Source organism: Aulonocara sp. 'chitande type north' Nkhata Bay, linkage group LG1 (genome assembly GCF_057382095.1).
Source record: "Aulonocara sp. 'chitande type north' Nkhata Bay isolate Kocher_YH1m ecotype deep benthic linkage group LG1, A_spYH_male_GT1.1, whole genome shotgun sequence".
In the NCBI taxonomy this organism is placed as follows: Eukaryota; Metazoa; Chordata; class Actinopteri; order Cichliformes; family Cichlidae; genus Aulonocara; species Aulonocara sp. 'chitande type north' Nkhata Bay.
This window is the reverse complement of record NC_141344.1, coordinates 17826553-17852120: the sequence shown is the minus strand read 5'-3', so window position 1 is coordinate 17852120 and position 25568 is coordinate 17826553. Positions and strand designations below refer to the sequence as shown.

General features: G+C 37.8%; 2 protein-coding genes across 3 annotated transcripts; both read right to left on the bottom strand.

The window, feature by feature from the left end:
- Positions 1-816: 816 nt before the first annotated feature.
- irf8 (interferon regulatory factor 8) lies at positions 817-4792 on the bottom strand. Of its 2 annotated transcripts, XM_086286136.1 has the most exons (9): positions 4658-4792; positions 4300-4511; positions 3724-3907; positions 3421-3518; positions 3096-3153; positions 2635-2682; positions 2113-2505; positions 1850-1965; positions 817-1677 (listed from the first exon to the last, which is right to left on the bottom strand). In XM_086286136.1, the coding sequence occupies exons 2-9, from the start codon at positions 4468-4470 to the stop codon at positions 1483-1485; spliced, it is 1263 nt and encodes a 420-aa protein (XP_086142262.1). In that variant the 5' UTR covers positions 4471-4511; positions 4658-4792; the 3' UTR covers positions 817-1482. The 2 variants fall into 2 exon arrangements, with proteins under 2 accessions (XP_086142262.1, XP_086142268.1); XM_086286142.1 differs by having other exon boundaries at positions 4300-4792.
- Positions 4793-6202: 1410 nt separating this feature from the next.
- On the bottom strand, positions 6203-24300 carry dusp22a (dual specificity phosphatase 22a). The gene is made up of 7 exons (XM_086286116.1): positions 23969-24300; positions 23171-23204; positions 22456-22538; positions 21046-21095; positions 18119-18193; positions 17736-17907; positions 6203-7770 (listed from the first exon to the last, which is right to left on the bottom strand). Exons 1-7 carry the CDS (start codon positions 23987-23989, stop codon positions 7573-7575), a joined length of 633 nt encoding a protein of 210 aa, XP_086142242.1. The 5' UTR covers positions 23990-24300; the 3' UTR covers positions 6203-7572.
- Positions 24301-25568: the final 1268 nt, after the last annotated feature.

The window sequence follows — 25568 nt, the reverse complement described above, 5'->3', positions numbered from 1 at the left end:
CTGGTAGAAGCTGTTTGCATGAAATTGGTTGCAAAGACATAAAACCTCCTTGTGATTGCTTTGATTCATAGCAGGTTGCTGCAGTTACTAATAGACCTTTTGCTTTCAAAGTAAAAGCTAAGTCTCACTACTGCAACCAAAGCATTTCAAAAGCTGCACCTTTTAAAATTTTACTATAGCTTGAAGAGTGACTAGCAAGTATTTGCAGACAAGTTAGTGTTTCCATGCAAACTTTGAATGAATCACAAGGTAGCTTTTTGGCACAGCACCCTCTGTGGAGCTGATTTCAACTGGTGACAGCCAGGAACCTCCAGCTAATCAACTGGTCAGGGAAACTCATTTTCAGGGAAACCATTGTTACAGTGTTCCAGACCAGTCTCTAGGCCTGTGTGAGTAGGGCTTGAGTTCATACTAGTTATAAACTGTGAGTAGTTTGGACTAAGTTTTTGTTCTCTACACTGGTAAGATTGCCTCTCTTTCTATTTTCTCCATTTTGACAAACTGTCACTGAAATAGTGCTCAAAAAAATGAAGGAAATTCAATAAGTGCTTAGATTGTGCGTACTTTAGCTTGCAATACCAACCATTCCTGGACTACCAAGCATAGGATAATAAAATGGAATCCCTGGTTTCATTACAGTGTGCTTTGAGAATATGCTGGCATCATTTTAACACATATATCATTATTTCATGTAATTTCCTTGATCTGAACAATAGTACTTTCTCTACAGGTCATTTTTGCAAAATAGAATAGTCCTTTTTAAACAACACATAAGTATGATTGTACACAAATGAATACAAATGTAGTTCAGTAAAAAAGGTTTTATTTGAAACACGGTCTACAAAAGGTTGAACTAAAGATCAATCATTTAAAAAGTCTGATAGTAAAACCTATCTTTCATTAAATGCCACTTTGCATCTAAAACTTTATGCAACTTTTATCAACTCAACACTTGATAAAAATTTGGTTGTTTATTCAGCTGGTTGTCAAACAAGAAAGAAACTCAAAAAGTACGAAAAAGATAGAATATCAAAAATAAAATTCAGTGTAGCAAACTAAATTGCTTTTATATATCAAACTGCTGCCATTTTGCAAAAAGACTTTGAATAGAAATCTTTATAGATACGAAAGATTTGTATCTATAAAGACTTGAGTTGTAGGAAATACAGTATTTGAACATGCATGAATATGCTACCTGTTCTCTTAAGTTGGATAATAAAAAAACATCTTACAAAAATGAATCAGACGTTAGGCAGAGTTATGCCCTGTATTTACACAAAAGTAAACATTACTTGTATAGAAAAATTTGTCGACTTTCTAATATGGAGCTTCAGCTTTAAAGTCTTATAGTCAAAGAAGAAATGTGCTCTTTCACGTTTGGCTCGCCAGCGTGTGTTAGAAAAGCAAAGAAAGTTCTTCTTATGTTCTGTATTCAGTTTAGAGCAAGCTGAAGAGCTCTTGTCAGGTATTACTGCTCACATCTTAGGCAGTGATTGGCATGTTGTCCCTGTAAGTTGGCCTTTGAGGAGCACTGTAGCTGCACAGATCCTGGTAGATGCGAGCCATCTGGTCAGTGGCCGCATCATCAGACATCTCTAGGTTTGGGTTGTTGCAATAAGGCTGGGCACGACGCATGTTCATTGTCTCAAGCACGTGCTGGCAGTTCACTGAAGTGATCTGCCATGAGGAGAAAAAAAACCCCAAAAATTATGTTTTTAGTTTTTTCTCAGAATAAAGCCATAACTAGCTCTTGTTTAAAAACTATCAAGGCTCAAAAATAAAGTGATATTTCTAATGCTTTACTAGTCAGCACTCTGAGTGAAACATGTTATCATTTCACACGTCTTACCTGGACGATGATCAGTTTGTTTTTGGCACTGTTGTGATCATGCAACTCTTCTCCAAAACACAGAGTCACTGTTGGATCAGGAGCAGGAATCTGACCCTCCTGGTACAGCTGTAGAGCTGGAGCATATAAAACAAACGAACGGCTGTTTAGATAATCTTCGCAAATTACCAGTATCTAGTCTTACTTCCTTTAAGTGAAAGAAATAGAAAACAAAGCTGTATTTTTCTGTAAATCCAAAATATGGAACCAATATAGAGCCTCACCTTGAAGAAACCTTGCTGTATCAAAGATCTTGACAACAGCATCCCTGTCGAGTTTGCCAGGCATTGAGCCATATTGCGAGCCCACATCTCCCAATCCGCTCCAGAAGACACGGCTCTGGCACAGCCTTTTGATGTAGATGCCGTCTTGGTTTGCACGGACCAATACACCTCTCTCCAGGTGGCCCAGAAGCTTGCGCGTGACATAGCGCTGCCGTTCAAACTCAATGAGTTCAGCAGGGGGGAAATAAACACTCTGCATGCTGTCTGAACTGTAGAGGGCACCCCGACCCAGGGGATGTTGCGGAGAGATTCGGCATCCTTCAGGATGAGTCACCAGTGTGGAGTGCATCAGCTTTCCTCCATAGTAAAAACTGATCATCATTTGGCAGAGGGCTATAGAAGAAAACATTTGGTCAGATTCAGAAATGAAAACAAATACGTACAAATGTAACAAAAATATGGAAGCTGAAAGCTTGTTTACAAGTAGATGATATAAGGTCATGGATAACAATAAGCAAATACCTGAACTGAGACTGCTCGATGGCAAAGGTTCCTGATGCAGTGGGAAAGCTGTGAATTAGAGGAGGAAGAGGTGGGTTAAGGCCTTTTTTCAAGGCAGTGGACACAACCACAGTGTCATGTCTTTACTTTGCTGCGTCATCAGAAATGCCATTTCTCTATTACAATCTCACGAAGAAATAATCACAAGAGTCAGCAAAGTTTTACAGGATGTTAGTCAATTCTTCCATTGCAGAATTCAACAGTCAAGTAAATAACCTCCATTTAGCACCCACAAATGCAGAGACACTGAGTTTTCCGCTGAGTTTATTTTGTGAATAAATTCAAACTTATGTCTCTCAAAAGTGGTGTCACAACAACAGTGTGATATATGAAGGCTGAGACAAAAGACCCAGTGCTGTGAATAGCTTCATTTAATCTAGCTGTGTGTTGCATTGTAAACTGGGTACAAAGTATAATCTTACCATTGACACTGCCCTGGGACCAATATTCTGGACTGGCTTGGATGCTACAGCTTTCCTCCTGCAAAAGGACAATAATATAATAAGATGTTATCAAAAGCACCTTTGTACACTTTACAGCTGTGAAGAAGTGGGACGGTTTTCATGCTGAGTGTAACAAGTGTGAACCCCGTGAAGTGCGCGAAGTACTGCAGGAGACGGCACAGTGTGGTAAGGGGGAAAAAAAGTGACAAGAAAGCTAAGTGACAATAAAGGCTAAGTGCATCTAAATATATGTGGGAGGTGGGGTGGAATGAAAAAAAGACTTTAAAGTTAGACAACATCTCACCTCTTTAATGAGCTCTTCTAGCTCGGGGTTGCAGTCCATATCTGTGATCTCACCAGAGCTGGTGGTAGCTGTCACAGCCATCACTGAACTTTTGCCGTCTGTGGGTGAAAGAATAGTACACAATGAGTCGGTTCAAAGTACATATATACTCTTTTAATTATTCACTGCTATAGGAACTACAGTCTGTAATAAGTATTTTGCTCTCAGTTCTAATCACAAATGAAAAAGTGATTTTGCTAACTGCTAGAGATAACAGAGTGTATTGTGAGATATGCCGTGTACTGTGAGATAACACAAACTCACGTTTTTGCTCTTCTTCTGGAACAATGCGGTACACTTTATAAGGCTCAGAAATATCAAGCTGTGACCTCTCAGTCACCTCCTCGAAGTCAGGGCTTTTATTCAAGGCGCAGCGAAGTCTGGTCTTCCATGTTGCAGGCTCAGCCTTGTCCCCCTCCTTATACTTGCCTTTAAACACAGCCCAGGCCTTGAGGATACAAAGAAAAGTATATGATTGTACTGGATTAAACCGTAAGAATTTAAGAAGAGACATGTACATCATTTTTGTAAACTGTTCTTGAGAAAGAAAGAAAAAAGAATGAAAGAAAGAAAATCTAAGTTATATAGCTACACCACAATGCATTAAAATGCATCGACACTTCATAAGATAATAACTCTAAGGTAAAAATGCACAAAAAGGACAAAAAGAAAAAAAAGTGAAAAATTATTTTAATAGTCTAAATCACACAAAAGAATCAGCCTTACAGTAAGAGGAGAAGTGTTGGACAGCTTTAAGAATCACACCAGTTCTGGTTTTAGCCGCAAAAAAAACAAAACAAAAAACAAAACAATCTTTAAATGGGGCAAAATGAGACAAACCTTAAAAATGGATGCGTCTATTTCTTGGTTGTAATCCTGTTTTCCTGCGTGTTTCCATGGAATTCGGAACATAGTGCGGCTTTCATCCTCCCACAGGAGTCCAGAATACTGCGCACTTTGGATCTGCTCAATCAGCCACTGCTTCAGTCGCCGACCTCCCGTGTTTGACATCTTGATGGTGGAAACTCTCTTTTTAGATGGCGCGCTTATATCTATATGTGGAAAATGTCGCGTAAAGTTCGTTAAATAGTATAAGTTAACTTTCTTTAAGATATTATGAAAATGTCTTATTCGAGCCGAAGTTTATAAAGCGCTATCGTCTTTTTTAAAAAGCGAGATTAAAATCAAAGGCACTTACAGATTGACAGGTAGATAAGCTCTTGGCACGGGGTTGTGATCTTGATAGAATGCGCACTGTCAGATTTAATCAAGTGAGCTCTCCGAAACGCATGCCTTTAAACTTTTTCGTGCCCCGTGTCATGAATGAATAAATCTGTGGTAGGATTTGACAACGCTGCCACACTCTGACCAATGACGAGTACTGACGCTTCAGTAAGACTGCCCATACCGGAAGACTTTTTCTTCTAACCGTGGGCATTTACAAGAAATGGCCTGACACAGACGATGGTTATAAAGTTACTGCCTACGCTAAAAGCTGCGTGGACGCGGCGCTATGAATAAACCCGTAAAGTCACAAGTTACCTTGTGCTTTGAGGGGATTTCTACTCTCCAGACCAAGGTACTATATCCCTTCTGCGCCCACTCATCCTCCGATGAGAAAGTTTAGAAGGTTGTGCAGGTAAAAGTGGTCAGCTGTCAGTGCGATGGTGAGGTGGACTGATTCCATGTGTCAGAGACACCTGGAAGATGTTACACCGTTACCGTTATTTAAAATGATCGTGATTATATGTGAAATATTAGGCTCAAAACGGGGAACCGCAGCGTATTATTAAAACAAAACATTAACTATTATTTTCCCAGTAAAAACATGTACTGTTATTCTCTGTCCATCATGAAATCCCTGTGACATCATTTAGGGACTAATGTGCCTGTTTATTACAGAAACTGACACTTACTGTCATATTTGAACTAAGATTTCAAACAGAAACATCAATCTGCTTCTCACTTTTATATGAACATAGGCTTATATGAATTTGTGTACACCAAAAATGTAGAATACAAAAAAATAAAGTAGTAAGCTAATTAAATACTCGATTCTTTATGCACATGTAGAGTGATTTAAATAATTTCATCATCTGATAAAAAACAAGACTTGGTAGATGTAGTTGGGATTCAGTTATGGTAAAATGGTAAATGGCCTGTATTTGTTTACTAGTCCTAAGGACCCCAAAGCGCTTTACACATCCAGTCATCCACCCATTCACACACTGGTGATGGCAAGCTACATTGTTGCCACAGCCACCCTGGGGTGCACTGACAGTTCAATTCATTATACATGTCCTAAGAGAAGACTTCCAGTTAGCATTTTAATATTTTGCTGAACTGTAAGGTTCTGGAAATCCTGCCAACAGTTAACCTGTCTGGACATGCCTATGTGATTACAAAAATCCCCCCACCCCACTTGGTGTGTACAGGAATATTAAGTAAATACACACTTTCAATGATATACTGCTGTTTAGAGGAGGAAACTGGAAGCAACCCCACCGGCCCAGCAGGAATAATTTCCAAGGAAAGACTTACGCTTCACTTCTTGGAAGGCTGGCTTCATAACGTAATCCTTATTTTAGACTGATATTTGTTTCATTATGTCAAACAATGAAAACCTTAAGGAAAAAAATTAAATTAATTTCATTATTTTAACCATTGTAACGTTTTATCCTCAAATATACATCTCAAGCTAAATCTGCTTTTTATGCTTTACTATAAAGACAAAGACACACCGTTATCTTCATAGGGTGGATTTATTAACAATTCCATTATTTCTCCATCACTGCATTTCATTATAAAACACAACAAACAAAACACCATAAATACACAATTAGGACAACAAACATTATCCACAAAACTATAAACAGAAATTCTTTAAAAATCTGTTTTGACACAGTAAAAAGATAACATCAGAGCTTCGGTAAAATCAGGAAGACTTTAACATTTGGACTACAGACATCCTGAATATGTAGTTATACTTTAAATTCAAATTCCCAAATTTAACCTGCTGTTAATAAACTTAAAGGAACATTTTGCCTTGTTTTCAATATATTTTTAGGTGTCACTCATAGTGGTTTATTTGTAATGTCCACAGTGCGGTCTCCGTGTGTCAACCTACTTAAAAAGGTTTGGCTCTTCTTTAATCCTGTGTGCCTGGTGAGGGATAACTTAGTACCAGTCCTCTCAGCCCTGCAATGAATGCAAAGAAGAAATAATTGCTGGGAACTGATAACAGTTTTCTTTTTAGCCTCACAATATTCTGCTAGTTTATATAAAGACTTGTTTTGTTGTTTTGGTGTGGATTTCTGATACTAGATTTTGTAACAAATATTGGTACAAGTGGTGTGTACACAGCTTGGAATTTTCTCTACGATGAACCAAATGAAAGTGAAAGTGCTAACTATACTGAAAGAGCAGTATCCAACTATGTCAACATGAATACTGTAAATTACATAGGCAGTGATAAACTCATTGTTTTGTGATCTTTGTAGGTGGCTAGTACAATGCTTATGATGTATGTTGCAGCTATTTATAGGTAGGATGAATGTAACAACAAATTTCATGCTGTCAAACCTACAAACACAAAAAGCAGTGCTGATATGCAAACTTGTACGTATCCAATCAACCATCAGTTTGGTTTTAGATTTAACTGAGATTTAACAGACTAGATATTTATATAACTATAGGCAAAATGTTCATTTAAGATGCCGTTAGTTGATTATGGCATTAAGGCTGCTGAGCTGAACATTGCAGGAGTCCATGTGGAAACAAAGGTCATCACTCATCATGGCTAAGGTGCTGAGGTGTTTAGAGTAAGGCGTCTGTGAGCACCAATACCCCTGTTTTGGTTGTAAGGGACTGTGGCGGGTACTGGTAGTGGTTATAGGTCTGTAGCACAATTCTAAATCAACCTCCATCTCTTCTTAAAAAAACAGACGCGAATAAAGTAAAAAGTGCTCGATATTATCTTATGCTTTTAGAGTTGTATGAATACATGTAGGTTAGATATGACTGAGGGTTGATTTGGAAATGAGTACAGAATAGTGGGTGCTGCCTATTTCCAGGCAGCAATGGGAACAAGTTTGGCATGACCAGACTTGTGTTTCAGCCGCTTCCTTCATCATCACCATCAGCATCAGCATTGGATCGCATGGATGGGTAGTCACTGACAGTTATCCAGCTGTGATCACCTCCCCTCTTCTGGCTCTGCTGTTGCTCTGTGTACTGGCTCAGCAGGGCACCCACCTGCTCCTGGTCATTGAATGGACTGGGACGGAAACTTGACCGTAACCATACTCTGTACTGAAGAAGAGAGGGGAAAGGAAAACAGTTAATTAAAATAACATTTTTTATGGTTAAGATCAAACTACATAATACAATTTTACATAACTCACTGCCATATATTTTATATACACGAAACAGGCAAATATTTCAAGCCTTATTTGTTTTATTTTTTTAATGACAATAATTCATAGCTTATAAAAATCAGAAATCCAGTATCTCAAATTAATAACATTTTTTCAAATTGAAAAAGAATTTACCATAAGAAATATCCAACTTCTGACAAGTACGTTCATTAATACACAATACTTTGAGCTCCTTTACCACTAAATACTGCATCAGTGGAGTGTGGCATCGAAGCAATTAGCTTGTGGCACTGCTGAGGTGTTACTGAACACTTCGGCAGTGCCGCAAGCACGGCTTTAGCCTGTCTTTATTTTTGGTTCAGGTGTTTCTTGTCTTCCTCATAGTTTATCTGTGGGGTTAAGGTCAGATGCAATAGAGAGTTGGCTGGGCAGTCAAGCATGGTAATGCCATGGTTACCAAACCATTTGGTAGCAGAGTCTTGATGCATGCTCAATCATCCATGATCATCTGGAGCATTCGTCACTTAGATGAGTGACAAAATGTTTCTCCCACTAAAAACACTACAACTAGATGAATAGAATCAACTTTCTGGCATTTGGCATGAGACACTGTGGGCAGGTGATGAGTTCTGCTGGAAAAGGAAACCAGCATCACCATAAAGCTTGTCAGCAGATGTGTGCATGGAGTACTCTAAAAATCTGGTAGACAGCTGCACTGACTTTGACTGGACTAAGCACAAAAAGCACCAAAAGAAAAAATGGCACCCCAAATCATCAGACTGTGGAAACGTCCCGCTGGACTTCCAACACCTTGGATTCAGTGCCTCTATGGTTTTTCTTCAGATTCTAGAACTTAAGTTCCCAAATAAACTTCTACTTTCACCTAAAAAGAGGATTTTGTCCCCCTGAGCAAAAGTCCAGTTCTTTTTCTCCTCAGCACATAAGTCTCCTTTGATACTGTCTCCGATTCAGGATATGACTGATATTATGAATGCGACAGTTGTAGCTCCTTTGCCAAAGACTGTGCTTTGTTGGCTCCTGATGCACTAACACCAGCCTCTGTCCACTCCTTGTGAAATTCACCCAATTTCTTGGCTCAACTTTACTCTCAAGGCTGTGGTCATCCCAGTTACTTTTCCTACCGCATTTTTCCCCCCTCAGTCAGCTTACCATTAATATGCTTTCATGTAACACTCTGGGAACAGCAAGTTTTTTTTAACCAATGATTTCCTGTGGCTTGCCCTCCTTGGGGAGGGCGTTGATGATCATCTGGACAACTGTCAACTCAGCAGTCTTTCCCATGATTGTGGTTGCATGTATTGAACTAGACTGAGACATGCACAATATTTACACTGACTGAATAGTAATCTTCAGATTTTCATGAGCTAAAATCCATATCAACACAATTAAAACAAAAAATTGCAATGTTTCACCATGTAATGAATTCAGGACATAATTTTAAAATGTAAAGTGTACTAAGTTATTTGAAATTTAAAAAACAACAACAACAAACTTTTACAATATTAGTTGTTTTTTTTAGATTTGCTAGTATAGTGACTTTTTATTATAAGTGTATTCATACTGTAAGTTACAATAACAAATATACAACATAAATTGTCCTCCCTAAAATTCACAGATCTCCTTGAAACATAGTTGCCTCATACCACATCTACAGTGTCTTCAAACAGTACATTAGTCTGCTTAACATTGAGAAACAGGTGGATTATAAGCTATAAATACATATCCACCCAAGTTTCATTAGAGAACATGTCAAAAGAATAGTTTGAGTATTCATACCGAAAAGCTAAATTTACAGAAAGTAGCGCAATTAAAATGGTGACACACTTGTTTAGTTTTTTTCATGGAAAATGCAACTCTCTTGTTCCTCTTTTTCTAAACCTATATGCAATTTGTGCAGCTTTGTGATCATATATATATATCTATATATTAGAGATGGCACGATACCACTTTTTTATGTCCGATACCGATACCGATATCATAAATTTGGATATCTGCCGATACCGATATGAATCCGATATAGTGTTTTTTAATCAACAAAACTGTTTTTTAAAATATCTTGCTGCATTTTGCAAGTCTGCAAGTTCATACTCAAGTTTAAAACAACAACTACACTAAAGCTATTCTGTTATACCTGTATACAAAAAAAATATTTCATAGTTCAGCAATACTGATCAATCTAATAAACTTAGACCTACACCATCCTCCCTATTCTGGTATTTTAAAGAGTACTTAGCGTAAATATTAAGCAACCTAACTAATAGGGTTCCAACTCCCAGCAACAACAAAATTAAATAAATAAAAAAATAGGGAACCACCCCTCACGCGCCACCTCATGATGCTTAATCGATGTAATCAACCTTAATTTGATGCAGTGTGAAAAAAAATGCACAGAAATCAATTATTTTTCAAGAAATATTAAATAGATTCAACATCTTTCTTCAACAAAATTGCAGACTGCACAGATGGTACCTTCCCAAAGTAAAAAGTACTATAGCTTACTAGGGTATATATATTAGACTTAATAGTCACTATGTACAGTAATTGACTTCTATTCATTTTACATCAAATTAAAACTTTGGGTGTCAGATAATTATTTATTAAAAGCTAGACATTTTAAATGAGAATAAGAAAGAAAAGTATGTCTTTGTGCCCCCTTTTCCCAGTTAATGCCCTATCGGCCCCCCTGGCTAAACTTTGCTAGATCCGCCCCTGCACAGTTACCAGCGTCAGCTACGTAGAAAAAGATCCTGGTGTAGAAATTAATATTAAATAAATTCTAACAACAGCTTATCAAGCTTAAACGTGCTGCTGTTGTTCAGCCGCTGGTTTGCTCTTTCTGGCGCAAAGTGGACCAAAAACAAACGAGAGACAGACTCGCGACAGAAAAGCCGATCAGCTGATTTAAGCAGTTTCACGATTGAAGTAGCAGCCGGAGAGCGAGAGGCAGTCGCTTGTTAAGCTTAACGTGGGAATGCTTTACAAACATTCAGAGATGGACTTACACACTTGCTTTACTTCTCTCGGGGATAACTTTGTCGGAGATGAAATGCCAGGTTGCTAGCGAAGCTCCACATGCTATCCAGACCACTGACAGGTCGGGCATGCCACAGCTGCTCTATCACGTGATGCATACGTTCTGAGGTGAGTTACGGCGTGTTGCAAGTTTTGTGAGGTGCTTTCGTGATATTTAATGGATCGGATTACATTTTTTATTTTTCTCCGATATCCGATCCAGTAATTTAGGTCAGTATCGGACCGATACCGATACGTAATATCGGATCGGTCCATCTCTACTATATATAGATACATATCTATGTCACCAGAGATACAAGTGTATTTTGAACCTTCTATGAAGTATTTATATTATTTATATTTAAAGTATATTTTAATTTAATTTAAACTGTCTTATGTGTTTAAAAGGGAAGTGTGTGTGCATGTAAGTGAGAGCGCAAGAGAGAGTTGAATGAAAATTTGCTGCTCCAAATTGTTAAAAAAAAGTTTGTTTCCTGATCCAATAACACCGAAGTGAACTCCTTCAAATGATTGTAGTTAGGGGTGGGTGATATATAGACTATGTTCGATATATTGCAAGTTTTCCCATGTACGACGGTTAAAGTGGCTTTATCGTAACCATCAAGTATAAATTTCCATGGCAATATTGAACTGTCTGCATGTAATTCACTGTGAGGTTTATTTTTCCCCCACATGCTGCAAATGCATCATTAATCAGCCCCTCCCAACCGAAAAATGTTCTACCTGGTACACATGCGGTGAGCATGTGTGTTTATATACTACCAGGTAGCGAGAAATATGGCAACAGTGGGAATTTCAGAGGAGCGAGAGGATGAGACTCACTGTCATTTGTATTTCACAAGGAGGACATCAAACAAAATGCGGTAATTTGCAAAACGTGCTGTAAAACTATTGCCGCAAAAGGTAGCAGTACCCCAAATTTTTCCCACCAGCTGAAAAGTCATTCATTGCAAAATGAACAATGTTTTAAAACTCTGCATGTCAATGTCTCCCTACACACCAAAGAAAATGTTAAATAAACCAGCTGCGATACCTGTGAATGTTCTTGGTCTAGGGTTGACCACAGAAAGAGTCTTACTGTGACAGTACTATCATATGTGAAAAACCTCTGTGCAACTGATGGTTAAAAAATGGTTAAAATAAAACATTTCGATTCATTCAGATGTTTTTTGTATTCAAAGTTGGAAAAAAATATTGAATGGTTGATTTGAATGAGTATACCAGTGCAATTTCAGGCACTACATGCTTGAAAATAACACTTGTTTTTGGAGGTTATTTAAACATATCGTGATATATATATATTGTGTATCGTGATACAGCTTTAAAAAAAAAAAAAAAAACAATATTAGATTTTCCTCACATTGCCCAGGTCGAACTGTAGTACAGTTTATTGACTTTTCAGAGCTAGATATAAACACTAGAAGTCGCTAGAAGGGGTGGTTATCAATAAGTGTATTATATGCAGCAGCATTACTTTGCAGTAAACATTTAAACGTTTGTTTAATAAAAGGTCAAAAAGGGAGGAGCTGTAATGATGTCCAGGAATTCTTCAATTATTTTGTGCAATACCTTACTCTTTAATGAAGTGAAAGTCTCCATCTTCCTAAAATTAGTACTGTCACACTCACCCTAAAAACCAAACAGAGCACAACTGACTCATAATATTAACAGAACTGTAAAAATTAATAACACTTCAAAGCAAAGATTTAAGATAAGCCATCAATAAACTCAGTCATATCCGAATCCTGTACAACACCTGCTCTTATCTGTCATTATACCATCTTGATAAAGAACATGAATCATGTCAGAAGTGTTTCACGTGGTACACAAACTGAAAGTAGAAACTCATAAAATCGGTAGAAGCTCACCCAGTGATGAATTTGTTCAAGTCATAACATTAGTAAATTCTGACAAGGCTCCAGTTTATTGCCCAACTTCACAATGAAGGCAACATGAAAGATCTGCACCTTTTTAAATTCATCATGCTACTCATAAGCAGATAGATCTGTGGTCATCACTGCCACCACTCACCAGTGCACCTGCACACCCACACAAACACGCTTTCCAATTGTCAGATTGTTCTTTTTGTAAATGACAACTCAGTGATCCAGTTACAAGCGAGCATTTGGCTGGGTTACAATATTATGATATGTAGCAAATTTATAGATAAATTTAAGGCTTTTTAGAGAAATTGAAATTTAAAAAGCCTGGAGCTGTTTTGCTTCATTCAGTTTCAGGAACTTGTTTTTCTAACCTTTGTTGAACTTTTACAGAATGTCTACAGACTACAAAGCTTTAGTCACTATGTATATTACGCTGTATCTCACATGCACTGCAACCATGACCACTGATACACAATGTTGCTAGAGCTGTATTGAAGACATTGCTGAATTCAGATTCTTCACTTTCTATCTGAGACACATGTGGGAAAATCACAAATACACAAAACCTATTTCCCTTTAAATCCTCGAAGTCAATGCAAAGTCTACAAATAATGACCTTTTTTTTTTCCAGTCATGTTATTTTGCAAGATGCTGACAGTAATGGTTAAACACGTGATGAGCAGTACCGAGCTAATGCAATCCCAGCAAACCCCCTACAGTTCCCCTTCTGTGTGCAACGACTACTTAAGTGCCAATGGAATGGAATCACAGTTAGAGCTATCGCTAAATAAATTAGATAAAATTATGCAAAATGTTTAAGCCAGTGTTTGAAATATTATTTCAAACACTGGCTTAAACATTTTATCTATCTATATATAAATTATTATTATTAAAACACTTTACAGTAACATTACCAATAAATTAAAAATGTATGGTTAATTAAACAAATTAGTTTTTACTATTAAACTAATGGTAGAAAGTTTGGGAACAACTGAAGTAATCTAAACTTATCTGGTTAATAACTGTTGTTTGAAACATGTTTTGGATAGTTATAATGTAAACATGCAACTGATACTTAGAATACTTGTTTTAAAGAGTATACTGGCAGGTAGGGTGGCAGTGGTTTAAAATCACAAAACTGTGAACCTGGAGACCACAGTTTGTGTCCTGTTTCATGAACTGTTTAATTTCATTTTCACTTTTGTTTACTTAGGCTTTGTCTTGCTTTTGGTTAGGCGTAGGCACCAAGATAAGTCAGGTTTACAAAAAGGTGAGCTTTTCTGTTAAATTCAAGTTAGGAGAAGGACCACTCTTAATGTTGCCAACAAGCGTCCACCACATGGCTGAAGCTAAAGGAAACCATGGATATATTTGAGATTTTCTTTAAATACACAACCATACTTACCTGGAAATATTTTCTAGAATAAACCATACAATAGGAAGTTAAAATTCACATTTAAAGGGGACCTATTATGGTACTTTGCATTGCCATGTTTTTATTTCTGGACTATGTGGACTTTATCTGATTCATAGTTTAGTTCTTCTAAACTTTGGTGCAGTTTCTAAATTCCCACTGTATTTGGACAGTTGACTCAAAGGCTGGCGAAACAAGCCATCCTTAAGCTGCGAAAACAGAAAAAACCCATGTGAGAAATTGCTACAATATTAGTAGTGGCCAAATCTACAGTTTGGTAAATCCTGAAAAAGAAAGAAAGCACTAGTGAACTCAGACATCCACAGAAGACAACAGTAGTGGATGATCGCAGAATCATTTTCATGGTGAAGAGCAAACCAAGTGAACAACACTCTCCAGGAGGTAGGCGATATTCAAGTCCACCATAAAAAATTTTAAAAAAAAAGACTGCATGAAATTAAATACAGAGGGTTCACAGCAAGGTGCTAGCCACTCATAAGCCTCAAGAATAGAAAGGCTAGATTGAGAAAAAAAAAAAACATCTAAAAAAGCCAGCGCAGTTCTGAAAAAACATTCTTTGGACACATGAAACCAAGATCAACCTCTACTGGAATGATGGCAAGAAAAAACAGGTATAGAGTACATTATAAGAACAGCTCATGATCCAAAGTATACCACATCATCTGTAAAACATGGCGGAAGCAGTATGATGGCTTGGGCATGCATAACTGCCAGTGGCACTGGGACACTACTGTTTACTGATGATGTCTGTGAAGGTTCTCAGTCATCCAGGTCATCGTAATCTAAGGAGCTTGGAAAGAAAAGCGTCTGGACTTGTTGCTTGAAGATGTTTCACCTCTCATCTGAGAAGCTTCTTCAGTTCTAGGGTCAAAATGTGGAGAGTTCCAGATTTAAGCCCTGCGGGAGTGTCCCCCCAAGAGGGACCTCTACCTAATCACACGAGCCAAGGTGTGAAAATGAGTGTAGGTCACAATCAGCCAAGGTTTCGGGTGAGCTCACTGTGAAACCTAGCCCCACCCTATCATGTGATTTCCTGAGGTCAAATGGCCCAGGATGTGAGTGGGCATTAAGGTGTCTTATTGATGATGTGACACAGTACAGAAGCAGCTGAATTAATTTTTGGGGTGTTCAGAGACGTACTGTCTGCTCAAATCCAGCTAAATGCAGCCAAATTGATTGGGCGGCATTTCATAATACAATGACAAAGGACAATGACGCAAAACATACAGCCAAAGCAACCCAGTGGAATATTTTTGAATGGCCAAGTCAGTCACCTGATCTTAAGCACAATAAACATGCATTTCACTTGTTGTAGACTAAACTTTAGACAGAAAGGCCCACAAACAAACAGCAACTGAAAGAAGCTGCAGTAAAGGCCTGGCAGAGCTTTAAAAAGGAAGAAACCCAGCATCTGATGATGTCCATGAGTTCAAGACTTCAGGCTATCATTGCCAGTAAAGGGTTTTCAACCAAGTATTTGAAATGAACATTTCAATTTTAGTTTTTCAATTTCTCCAATTACTTTTGAGCCCTTGAAATGAAGGGAGTGTGTTAAAAATTCTTTAGTTCCCCTTTTTGTTGTTGTTGTTCAAACCACCAAATTAAAGCTGAAAGTTTGCACTTCAACTGCATCTGAGTTGTTTTATTTAAAATTTATAGTGGTAAGTCCTTTAGTTGGTTACGAGAGGTGTAGAAGTGTGTCATGGGAGTTAGGTCCTGGATCAATAGGAAGTGCAACAAGTTGTCCATAGAATCTACGAAACAAAGGCTCACAGCTCTGGACAGAGGCCATGGGAATAAATGGCCTTTTCTCCCAAAACCTATCCAGGGTACACTCTCAGCTGCAAGTACAATAGTATGAGGGCAAATCCATGCAGAGCTTAAAAGGAGCAATAGTGAAAGAACATCTTGGAGAGAAAGGTGTCACACAACACCAGCCTAAGAGCAGACCAAAGCAACCTTTCAGAAGAAAAAACATTCAATAACAAGTCTCCAGAATTAAGACCTGAATAGGACCAGGACCTGACATCCAAACGTACTGGGTAAAGAAGCTAACTGCACTTCACAAAAGCCTGGCAAAAAACAAATAAGTGGGATGCTAACAGCAGGTGTTCATCCAGGTGTTCAGACTGGCTAAAGCGCCATCTACTGGTTGATAGAGCAAAACATCAAGACTCTAAGAACAGTAGTCTAACCTGAGTATGGCTTGGAATGATGAGAAGAAAGTCTAAAACTCAGTAATCTACACATTGGAAGTACCTCCATGAGGTAAAAAAAAAAAAAAAAGATGATCAGAAGCCAGCTCAATAGAGGGAATAAGATCTAAGATATTATAATACACATGCTTTATTGGTCATCAGCTACCCATCTGGAAGAATAAGCTGGCCACAGAAGGACATGGATGCCACTCATGATCGATGTGCAACTTGCTAAGAAACATTTAACTAAATATTAGTCTGGGTGTATGTATATATTTGAGCATGTATTTTTACTTTCGATCCTGTATGAATTAGACAAAATCTCAAATAACTTCAAACTTGTGCACCCACTTCTTGTTTTTTTAAAGTTACTGAAGATGTATGCTGCATAATGATTCCACCCAATGAAAACCCAAAATTACAATGACATTCATGCCCATGATGAGTGGATGTAAACTTGACGACAACCTTATGCATATATGTATTTATATATAAGAAAAAAGCAAGGTAATATCTGAAAGTGCATGAATCAAAACTAAAAACATTACAGGAATGTTTTTTTAAATGTGTGATCACAAATTAGGCATTCTAAAAGTTAAAACAGCTATGCAAACCTGTGAAGCTGCTGGTGGCAAAAACAAAACAAAACACAAGCTATTTTTTAGAAAGGTGAGAAATGCAGAGATGATCCTCCTTGATGTGCAGCAGAGGAGCATTAGAAACCCTTGCTATGAGTTCTGAACCTAAGAGTTAGTACTAAGATGTGTTAGTGATTGAATGCAATATTAAGAACTTATGTACTATTTTAAAGACTGGATTACTGATTGACTAAATGAGTAATTGGCTTGCGTATACAAAAGACCATTATGCCATTGTGATATTAAAATATTTGAGGGTTTGTAAACCATTGCATATAACAGAAGATGTGTGCTGGTTTAGTTTTCCAGTTGTAAATCTCAGATCTGTCATTTCAAACGAATACTTCTTGTCCTCAACAAGAATTACAAGCAATTTAAAAAAAAAAAAAAAGAAGGTATGCAGCAGTTGAACAGATTAACAGTTGCTAGACTGACCACAGACTGCCTGTGCTGTGTAATGGTGTATGTGTCATATCCTGTGTGCATGTATGTGTGTGGGTCTGTATCACAAATAACAGAGCACAAGAGTTTCTACAGAATGCCAGTATACCACAAAGCTACTGCTAGAAAAAGCACTTTAAAATTTGACTTTAAGCGGAAACACTGAAGTAGTAAAAGGGAATTGGATGCATTCTGTAGGTAGTGTACAGTGTGTGTGCATTCATGTCTTCTCTGTTTCTTTGCATGTTTACCTCTGAGACTTGTGTAGTCTGGTACTCCTGCAGCTGCTGCTGGAAGCCATAGTTTGGCCCAACAAAGGAACGAACAGCTTTGACAGCAGACAGACACTCCTCCCAGCTATAGTGGGTGACAGTCATCAGGTAGGCCACCACCATGGTAGTGCTCCTTGATACACCTGCAAGGCTGCAAGAACACAAAGGACATTTGGCTTATTTGGTTCTTTTCATTAAGCAGCTGGATGTTTAATACCTTACTTCCTACGGTTAACTGGTAAAAAAATGGGACAGGCCACAAACCATCAGGACAAATGTCATGTTGACTGTGAAAGTACCTAAAAAAGACGGCTGACCTGTTCTGGTTTTGAGTAGGAAGCTGGCTGGATGTAAATACCTACCAGTGAACTAGACAAGATCCACCATTCAAGCGACATTCATGGATGAAGCTAATGCAATCTTTAAAATGCTGCAGTCTGGAAAGACATAAAAAAAGCACAGTAAAGTTTTCTGAGTCAATATAGTATTGCTCATCAAACAGAAAACAACAGTTCACTTTTACTAAGGTCATAGTAACATTTAAGGAGTGTAAAGCTAAAAATGGAATACACATTATAGGATATGAAAAAGGCCACCTTGAACTGAAACTGTGTTAAAGGCCCAAACATTGTGGTTCCATAAAGGTTGTTAAAACCATAATAATATACTAAGATTAGCTGTGGAAACTACAGATTACTCTCAGATTTAGAGATAAGTTCAGAAATGTGTGAGGTAGTTTCAACAGATTTATGTTATATCTCAGAAACAGGAGAACATACTGTGGTGTGTTTTTTTTCCCTTTAGCTACTCCAAGCTGTCATGTGAGAAAGAGGTTGGGTATGCTCAAACAGAGAGTCTGTGGTCGACCAGAGCACAGACAGTAGGGACAGACAAGGGAAGTAAATGCCGTCATTTTGTCTTAACTGCAAAATTTGGTCTTTTTCCAGCGCTGGGTTACTCAGTGCGAACAGAGGCATCGTTTTAGGTTTACACCAAAAATACAGCAAATGCCATTTCATGGGTAAATTTAGAAAATAAATCACCGCTAATTGTAAGATTGCAAAAAATCCACACAAAACATCTTCCAATATAAAGCAGCATAATGCAATGCTATTGCTCCTTAAATATCCTCCTTATACACTGTCAGGAAACACTGCTGGTGTTTTGCATAATCAAGAATTGCATGGCTGATAGCGCTGGTCTCCTGAGGAGCAGATGCTGGTTACTCAATAGCAGACAGGGTAACAGACTGGGGCTAAAATAGACTGTCACTTTACTTTTTTCCTCCTTCCTGAGATCCAAACTCTTCTTTAAAAGATGTCTCCTCAGCACTTTGTTCTGTCATCCTAGCACAGAAGTTTCCGGCAGTCTTGTTTAATATGCAGAAAACTAAGTTGTGACAAACATTTACGGTTAAGTAGAACTGAATAGGAGAACACTGGAATAAAAATAGTCCTCTAGCAACAAAAAGCTGTTAGATTACTGTATGTTTAATATGCAAAATGAGCTTCTGTATTTCTATGGTGGTTTTTAAAAATATTATTATATTAATATGCCTAAAACAACAACAACAACAAAAAATCATTTTTAAAAAAAGAGCTTCCTTAGTTATGACCAAAGCACATCATGTTGATGCAAATGCAAAAGTTTACACCTTCATGCTCTACGCACACTAACAGACTTTCTCAGAGAAGGTTCAAAAAAAGGGGAACCCCTGGCTCTCTACAAATATCTACATACATTGTTAGCAACTATATAAATAACATTTAATGCCATTTCAATTAAGCACTTGCTGTCTTGGGTGTGAATTCCTCATAGCATTTACTGTCTTCAGTGTGAATTTCACAAAACACTGACATCACAAAATGCATAGAAGCTTAAATAGGTTTAATCTGCTTGCTAGTTGCTAGATACATTTATTTTGTTATGCTCCTCGTTGTCTGCTGCACAAATAACAATTAAAAAAAAGGGCTGTTTCTGCAGTCTGACCACAGTTTTGCTGTATTAGTATTATTTCAGTGATTTAGGACATAGGTCTAAGATTTGCTGTCACTTTAGTTTTTTTTTGTATAGTATGTGATGATTCCTAGCGAGGAAGTATCTAAGCACATCAACCTTAATCCTTTTCTGCTGAACTGAAGCAATCATAGAGGTTAAGGTTTTTCAGAAAGCTTTAAACTTTTACAAAATGTGAGACAGTTTCTGCTGTGTACCATCACCATGTAACAGAGGCCATCACATGTAATGACGTAATGACAGGGGCCCCTAGATCATGGCATGCATGGTGGGACGGCAGTTGGCCTCACACTCGCATCACTCAGACCAGTGATTGTGACAGAGGGGGTTTATTAAAGCCCTGGGTGGTCGATGCAAACAGCCAGATGTCACACTTAGGTTTCCTTCCTCTGCTGCCTGAGGGAAGGACGCTTGATTGCGACAGTGGAGGTCAGACATCTCCAGCCCAACAATCATCAACTTCCAACCAGCCACTAAACCTCAGTTCTCACTAAGTTACATTTGACTCAGTACTACTTTTTTACAAACTAAAGCAAATAAAGTTCCCCTTCAAATCAAGGAGAGGTTGAGTAACTGTGGAGCTCAAAGTAACGCTGAGATTTTTTGACCCAACAAGGTAAAGTCTTTGACATAATATACTGGAGATTTATCAAATTCCTACTAATGTCCCACTTGTACCTATGCATGAACCCTGACTAACCACGTAGGGCACTAGTGCAGACATAACAACGTAATTCCTCTCCAACGCCAATAAAGACCTTAAAGTAAGCCATCAACCAGGGTCATATGACACTAAAGTTTAATGCTTAAACTCCAACTGAATAATGGCTCTTTACTGTCCCCTCAGTTCATGCTGCAAACTTAAAGCAACAAGGGATGTGTGAGGTCAAAGACTGCTATGACTAATGTGTCGTGTTAGCGCCAGCTCCCAGAGCAGCAACAAGTCAGACTCTGGATGAACAGTGACACATTAAACATACTTACTCATCTGTTATTTTTTCACTTAACCTTTCTCTCACAAGCACGTGAAAAAATAAAAGCCCTCTTTTGCTCAGTCTTTAGGAACAGAATGAAATGAAGTGAATATTAAATAACTTTAATCTATCATTAGATGGCTGTAACTCCTATGTATGACTACTGTTTGAGTTACTGCTCTTCTCCTCTCCTATAAATAGTCTACTGCATACATTTTGAAATTTGCAAAGGAACCAAGACTAGAGGGTGAAAAAGAATCCACCAATGTTTTTAAACCTTCATGTACGTGTTTACTCACAGGTTCTGGCTGGAAGCATCAGCTGCATGAATGCAAAGGTATGTCATGTCCTGCAAAACATTAGTGAAAAATGTTAGGAGACAGGCAACTAAATATTGGACAAGTTGTGTAATACTAATAAAAAGACACTCAAGTGAATTAGTGACATGATGTAGTAGCATCTCAAAAACACAGTGTCTTCAAAAGAAATTCAGCGCTCTGTGTAAGACTAAGAATACTTTCCCAGATTACAATTTTAAGTATTTGAGATTTCATCACACATGGTGTATAATATTATTTAAAGAATGACATTATTATAGATTAAAAAGAAATTACTGGATGCAAAAACAAGCTTAAAACCAGTTAAAGCCACAGTTGGCATGGAGCCCCAACAAGTTTGTTGTACATGTACAATGACAGCAAAGAGCTATTGCAATCTACTCTATTCTATGAAGAGGAGACGAGAGGGACTGTTTATTATCACAGCACGTTTCAAACCCCAATGACCTTTGATGTCATAGGCAACATAGTAATGCTGAACAATATAAATTGTGTATTAACATAAGCTGCCAAAGCTTTCTGCATTTAAAATAAGCATGTCTTGAGTAGTACAAGCGTCTCTGATCAACTGACTTTGATATTTTTGTGGCAGATTACAAAAAAATCTGTCATAACAATACAACAAAGGAGGCTCCAAACTGACAGAAGCTAAATTTATACGTAAAAAGAAATTATAGTAATTGGTGTCCTTAGTTTCTAAACGTTTACAGGTTTGTATTAAAATAGGAAGCGGCACGCACGGTAGTAAACACGTCCCTTTTCTGGAAGATATTGCTGGAATCAATTTCAAAATAAGCATACATATATTTTTTATATTTCTTCTGTTTTATTTGTACAATTTTCAGTTAATATATATATGAGGCATGGGGTTTTTTTGAATTTTGTTTTTGTTTAGAAAACATTGTAACCTTTTGTCAGTCTGGTTGTAGATCAATATCTAATGTGTTCCCCTGGTCTTGGTCAGTGTCCAACACTCAAAACAATGCATTTACAGTAAGCAGTGTGTGAAACCAGAGACAATGTGAAACTTACAGAGATATACTACGGTGGTGAATATCGGTGTTCTAAATCATATTTCTCACACTTAACCTTTTTCTTTACCAGAGTAAAAAAAAGTTCAGTTTTACACAAAATAAGATTCTGTCTTTTAATACACATGAACCTCATAATTTATCTGTCAATCTCAGTCTCAAGACTTCAAAGCAATCCAACCATAACTCATCACCACCCCCAGATGGCTGAAAGCACAAATTACATCATTAACATTGCACGCATGACCTTAAAAAAAAACACCAGGTAAGATTTTCCACAGAAAGTAGCAATTTTTAATCATAATACATCCAGAAATACTAACCATGATTTCCCACTAACCTCAAACACCGGTTTTGCATTGTTGTACACAGACAGGATGTGTGTGATGCCATTCTTAGATAAACTTTCTCTGTTTTCTGAATCTGTGACAAGGAGAGAGGGAAACATATCTCAACAGGTCCTTTGGTATGAATCTTACACAAACAATCATGACTTTGACCCGTTACAAGCAGCTACAGAAGCAGGTCTGTGAGTAGTTTGTTATCCTGCAACATTACTTAGTACAGATGGGCAAGTGGTCACTTGTCCCTGTCATTTTAGCTATATTTAGCCATTATACTCTTACCGTCATCAAGGCAGCTAAAGTTAGAATGTTCCAAATGCCATATTAACTTGAGGAGGTTGCATCGGACTAGAGTGAAACACAAGGCTCTGGATTGTTATTTTAGTTTTTATGCCACACATTGTAGCAGTTTAATTTTCTTGTGGGCGAGACTTTACAATATTACATTATTTTACTCTTTAAGCTACGAATATATGTGCTTAAAAGGGAGAGCTTATGTTAAAAATCTGCTTTCACTTTTTCATATAGAAGATTAAGTTATGTTGAGTTAAAATTCCCCTAATTAAACATTATTTGAGAATTAATGATAATATGTAAAGTGTGCTCAGAGCAAAATATTGTACTCTAATGCTACACCGAACACCTGGCCCAACTGGGCTTTCTATACTGTATGTAATTAAAGCAATAAATCTACATACATGTTTGTCTTACCTCTTATATTCCCAAGGTAGAGTCCATCAACAACCTGTGAAGGAGCAGTCACAGACATGTTGCACTTAGATGTTCATTACAATTCAGCTTCAAGAACCTCGCATGAAAAGAACAAATGTTCTGATTCGAGCCAGATTGGATTTAAAGCTTAAGGCTAAAGATCCTAGTGGAGCTACGAGCAAAGGAAACGTTCCTTATGGCCATACAAGGCTTGAAGCAATGATGCATGGTTATCTGAATGATGTGATGGGTGGCAAACGGCCACTGAGTGTTACTGTACAGCTTTGGTACTATACCTATGGAACAATAGCTGTATGAAGGTAATGAAGTGCTGGATTGATTCTAATGAAATATCTCACTACAGTACCTGAACATTGTTGTGGCAGCTCAAAATAGATGCGGATGACAATTTCATTTTTAGGAAGAAATCGATATAAACAATCTTACTTTTTAATAAAAACAACATGAGTTAGCTTTTTCTTTTAGGAGGACCCTTTTAACTGTCAATTAACAATGACAGTGCAATATCACAGCATCAAAACATGACATGCAGACACAGACACTTAACTTAAGGTTGGCATACAACAGTATTGTAGGTTAGAGTCTAGCACAAGAGCCCTGGCTTGGATCCAAATTTTGTCTTTTTTGGGGGTTTTTGACAGGGCAGAGCGTGTCACGTGATTGATTAGCGACCAGTGATTGGCGCCTGCGTTCACCAGCATCGCTTTGGACTTTTAACCATCAAAAACACCCCCAAACAGCGTAATGACATGACATAAACAACAACAGCAAACCTACCTTATTCATTCCGTTGCCCATGGTATCCCTGGAACAGTCTGCGGTTAGCTAAAAGACTTTAATGCGTTAAAGAGCTAGGATATGGACTTTGAATCCAAAATGCGAGGTTAGCCTGTGTGACTGGACTCTTTAAGCGGTTAAATAACCTTCGCTTCAGACGCTACTTTTGCATATTTAACAGCATTATTAGATTAAACTGCTTTAAAACCCACTTGTATTTGTGTTAGCTTTGACCTCGTTTCAGCCCCAACAACAGTTCCATCATGCTGTGTCGTCTTCCGGATTGTTTTGACGTGAAGTGGGTGCAGCTGCGGGTTCATCCGGCGTGTGACATCACAGCAGGCGACACAACAACTGTGCTTTCTCAGCTTACACCTTCAGGGGGAAGCTAGAGATAAAGTCACAATCAGACCTAGTATACAGTATAAGATTTAAACGTAATTTTATGAGGAACACAGAAAACCCATAGTTATCGCTGCAATTTCGCCTCAGCCCCAGCTGGATTTGAACATTTTTCGTAATCTAACCCTGTGTGGTTGTTTAGTCTTTAATGTTAACCCTCTATGGTATGCTGATGCCTTCAGGCAGCAAACAACATTTTTGGTGATCATTATTATTATTTTGTGACACAAGACACCTCCGTGTTTAGCTAATTAACGAGTAGATGAGGTTTTGATCTTTGATCTGGGGGCGGAGCAATCCTTTCCGGGGCCAAGACACAGCTTATAGTGCTAGCTGCTGCTAAGTATGATTTCATTTTTATGCATGTTTAAATTGAAATAAGTTTTTATGGCAGATTCTGATTTAATTTATTTACTAAAACACCATTTTTGGTCTGTTGCCTCAGAGCAGTATTGCGCAGTTAGGCCACTTTTCTTCGGGCAATAATGGTAAAACATTGGCTTTAAATTCTGGTCCTTGGGGCTACTTGTCCTCCCATAAAAGCACAGGATGTTTTCCGATTTTTTCTGTCAATGTGATGTTTGTAAAGATATGACACACATTTCCCTTACCTCACAAAAGTAATGAATATCCCAGATTTCAACCAACCAAGACATACATCTTGTAAAAATTGTCATGCAAATTCCTCCACAACTTTTTCTGATTCTGATAAACTCCATCACAGCTCAGGCGGTAGAGCAGGCCACTTAGTTATTGGAAGGTTGGTGGTTTGACTCCAGTGTGCTCCAGTTTGCAATTCAAATATCCTTGGGCAACTAACCCCAAGCTGCTGTAAACACAAGTAAATGTTGGAAAGCAGTTACATAATGAGCATTGTGCTTGTGCAAATGGGTGAACAGAGTTGTATAAAGCACTTTGAGTGCTCAGATAGAGTAGAAAAGGGCTACATAAGAACCAGTTCATTACACCCTTCGGTAGAAAAAGAAACAGCCAAATAGTTGCATCTTATTTTCCTCAGAGGTACTGGAGCAATATGCAGCAGTCCATAGACCAAAATGTACTCAAAATTCAGGATTATAGTTACAGAAAATAATGAACAAACATATATACATATATATATTAGATATATTTCAACCTTAAGAATAATTTTATATCTAGCTGCCATAGTTTGTACCTGATATGTAAAATCAGTGTTAAT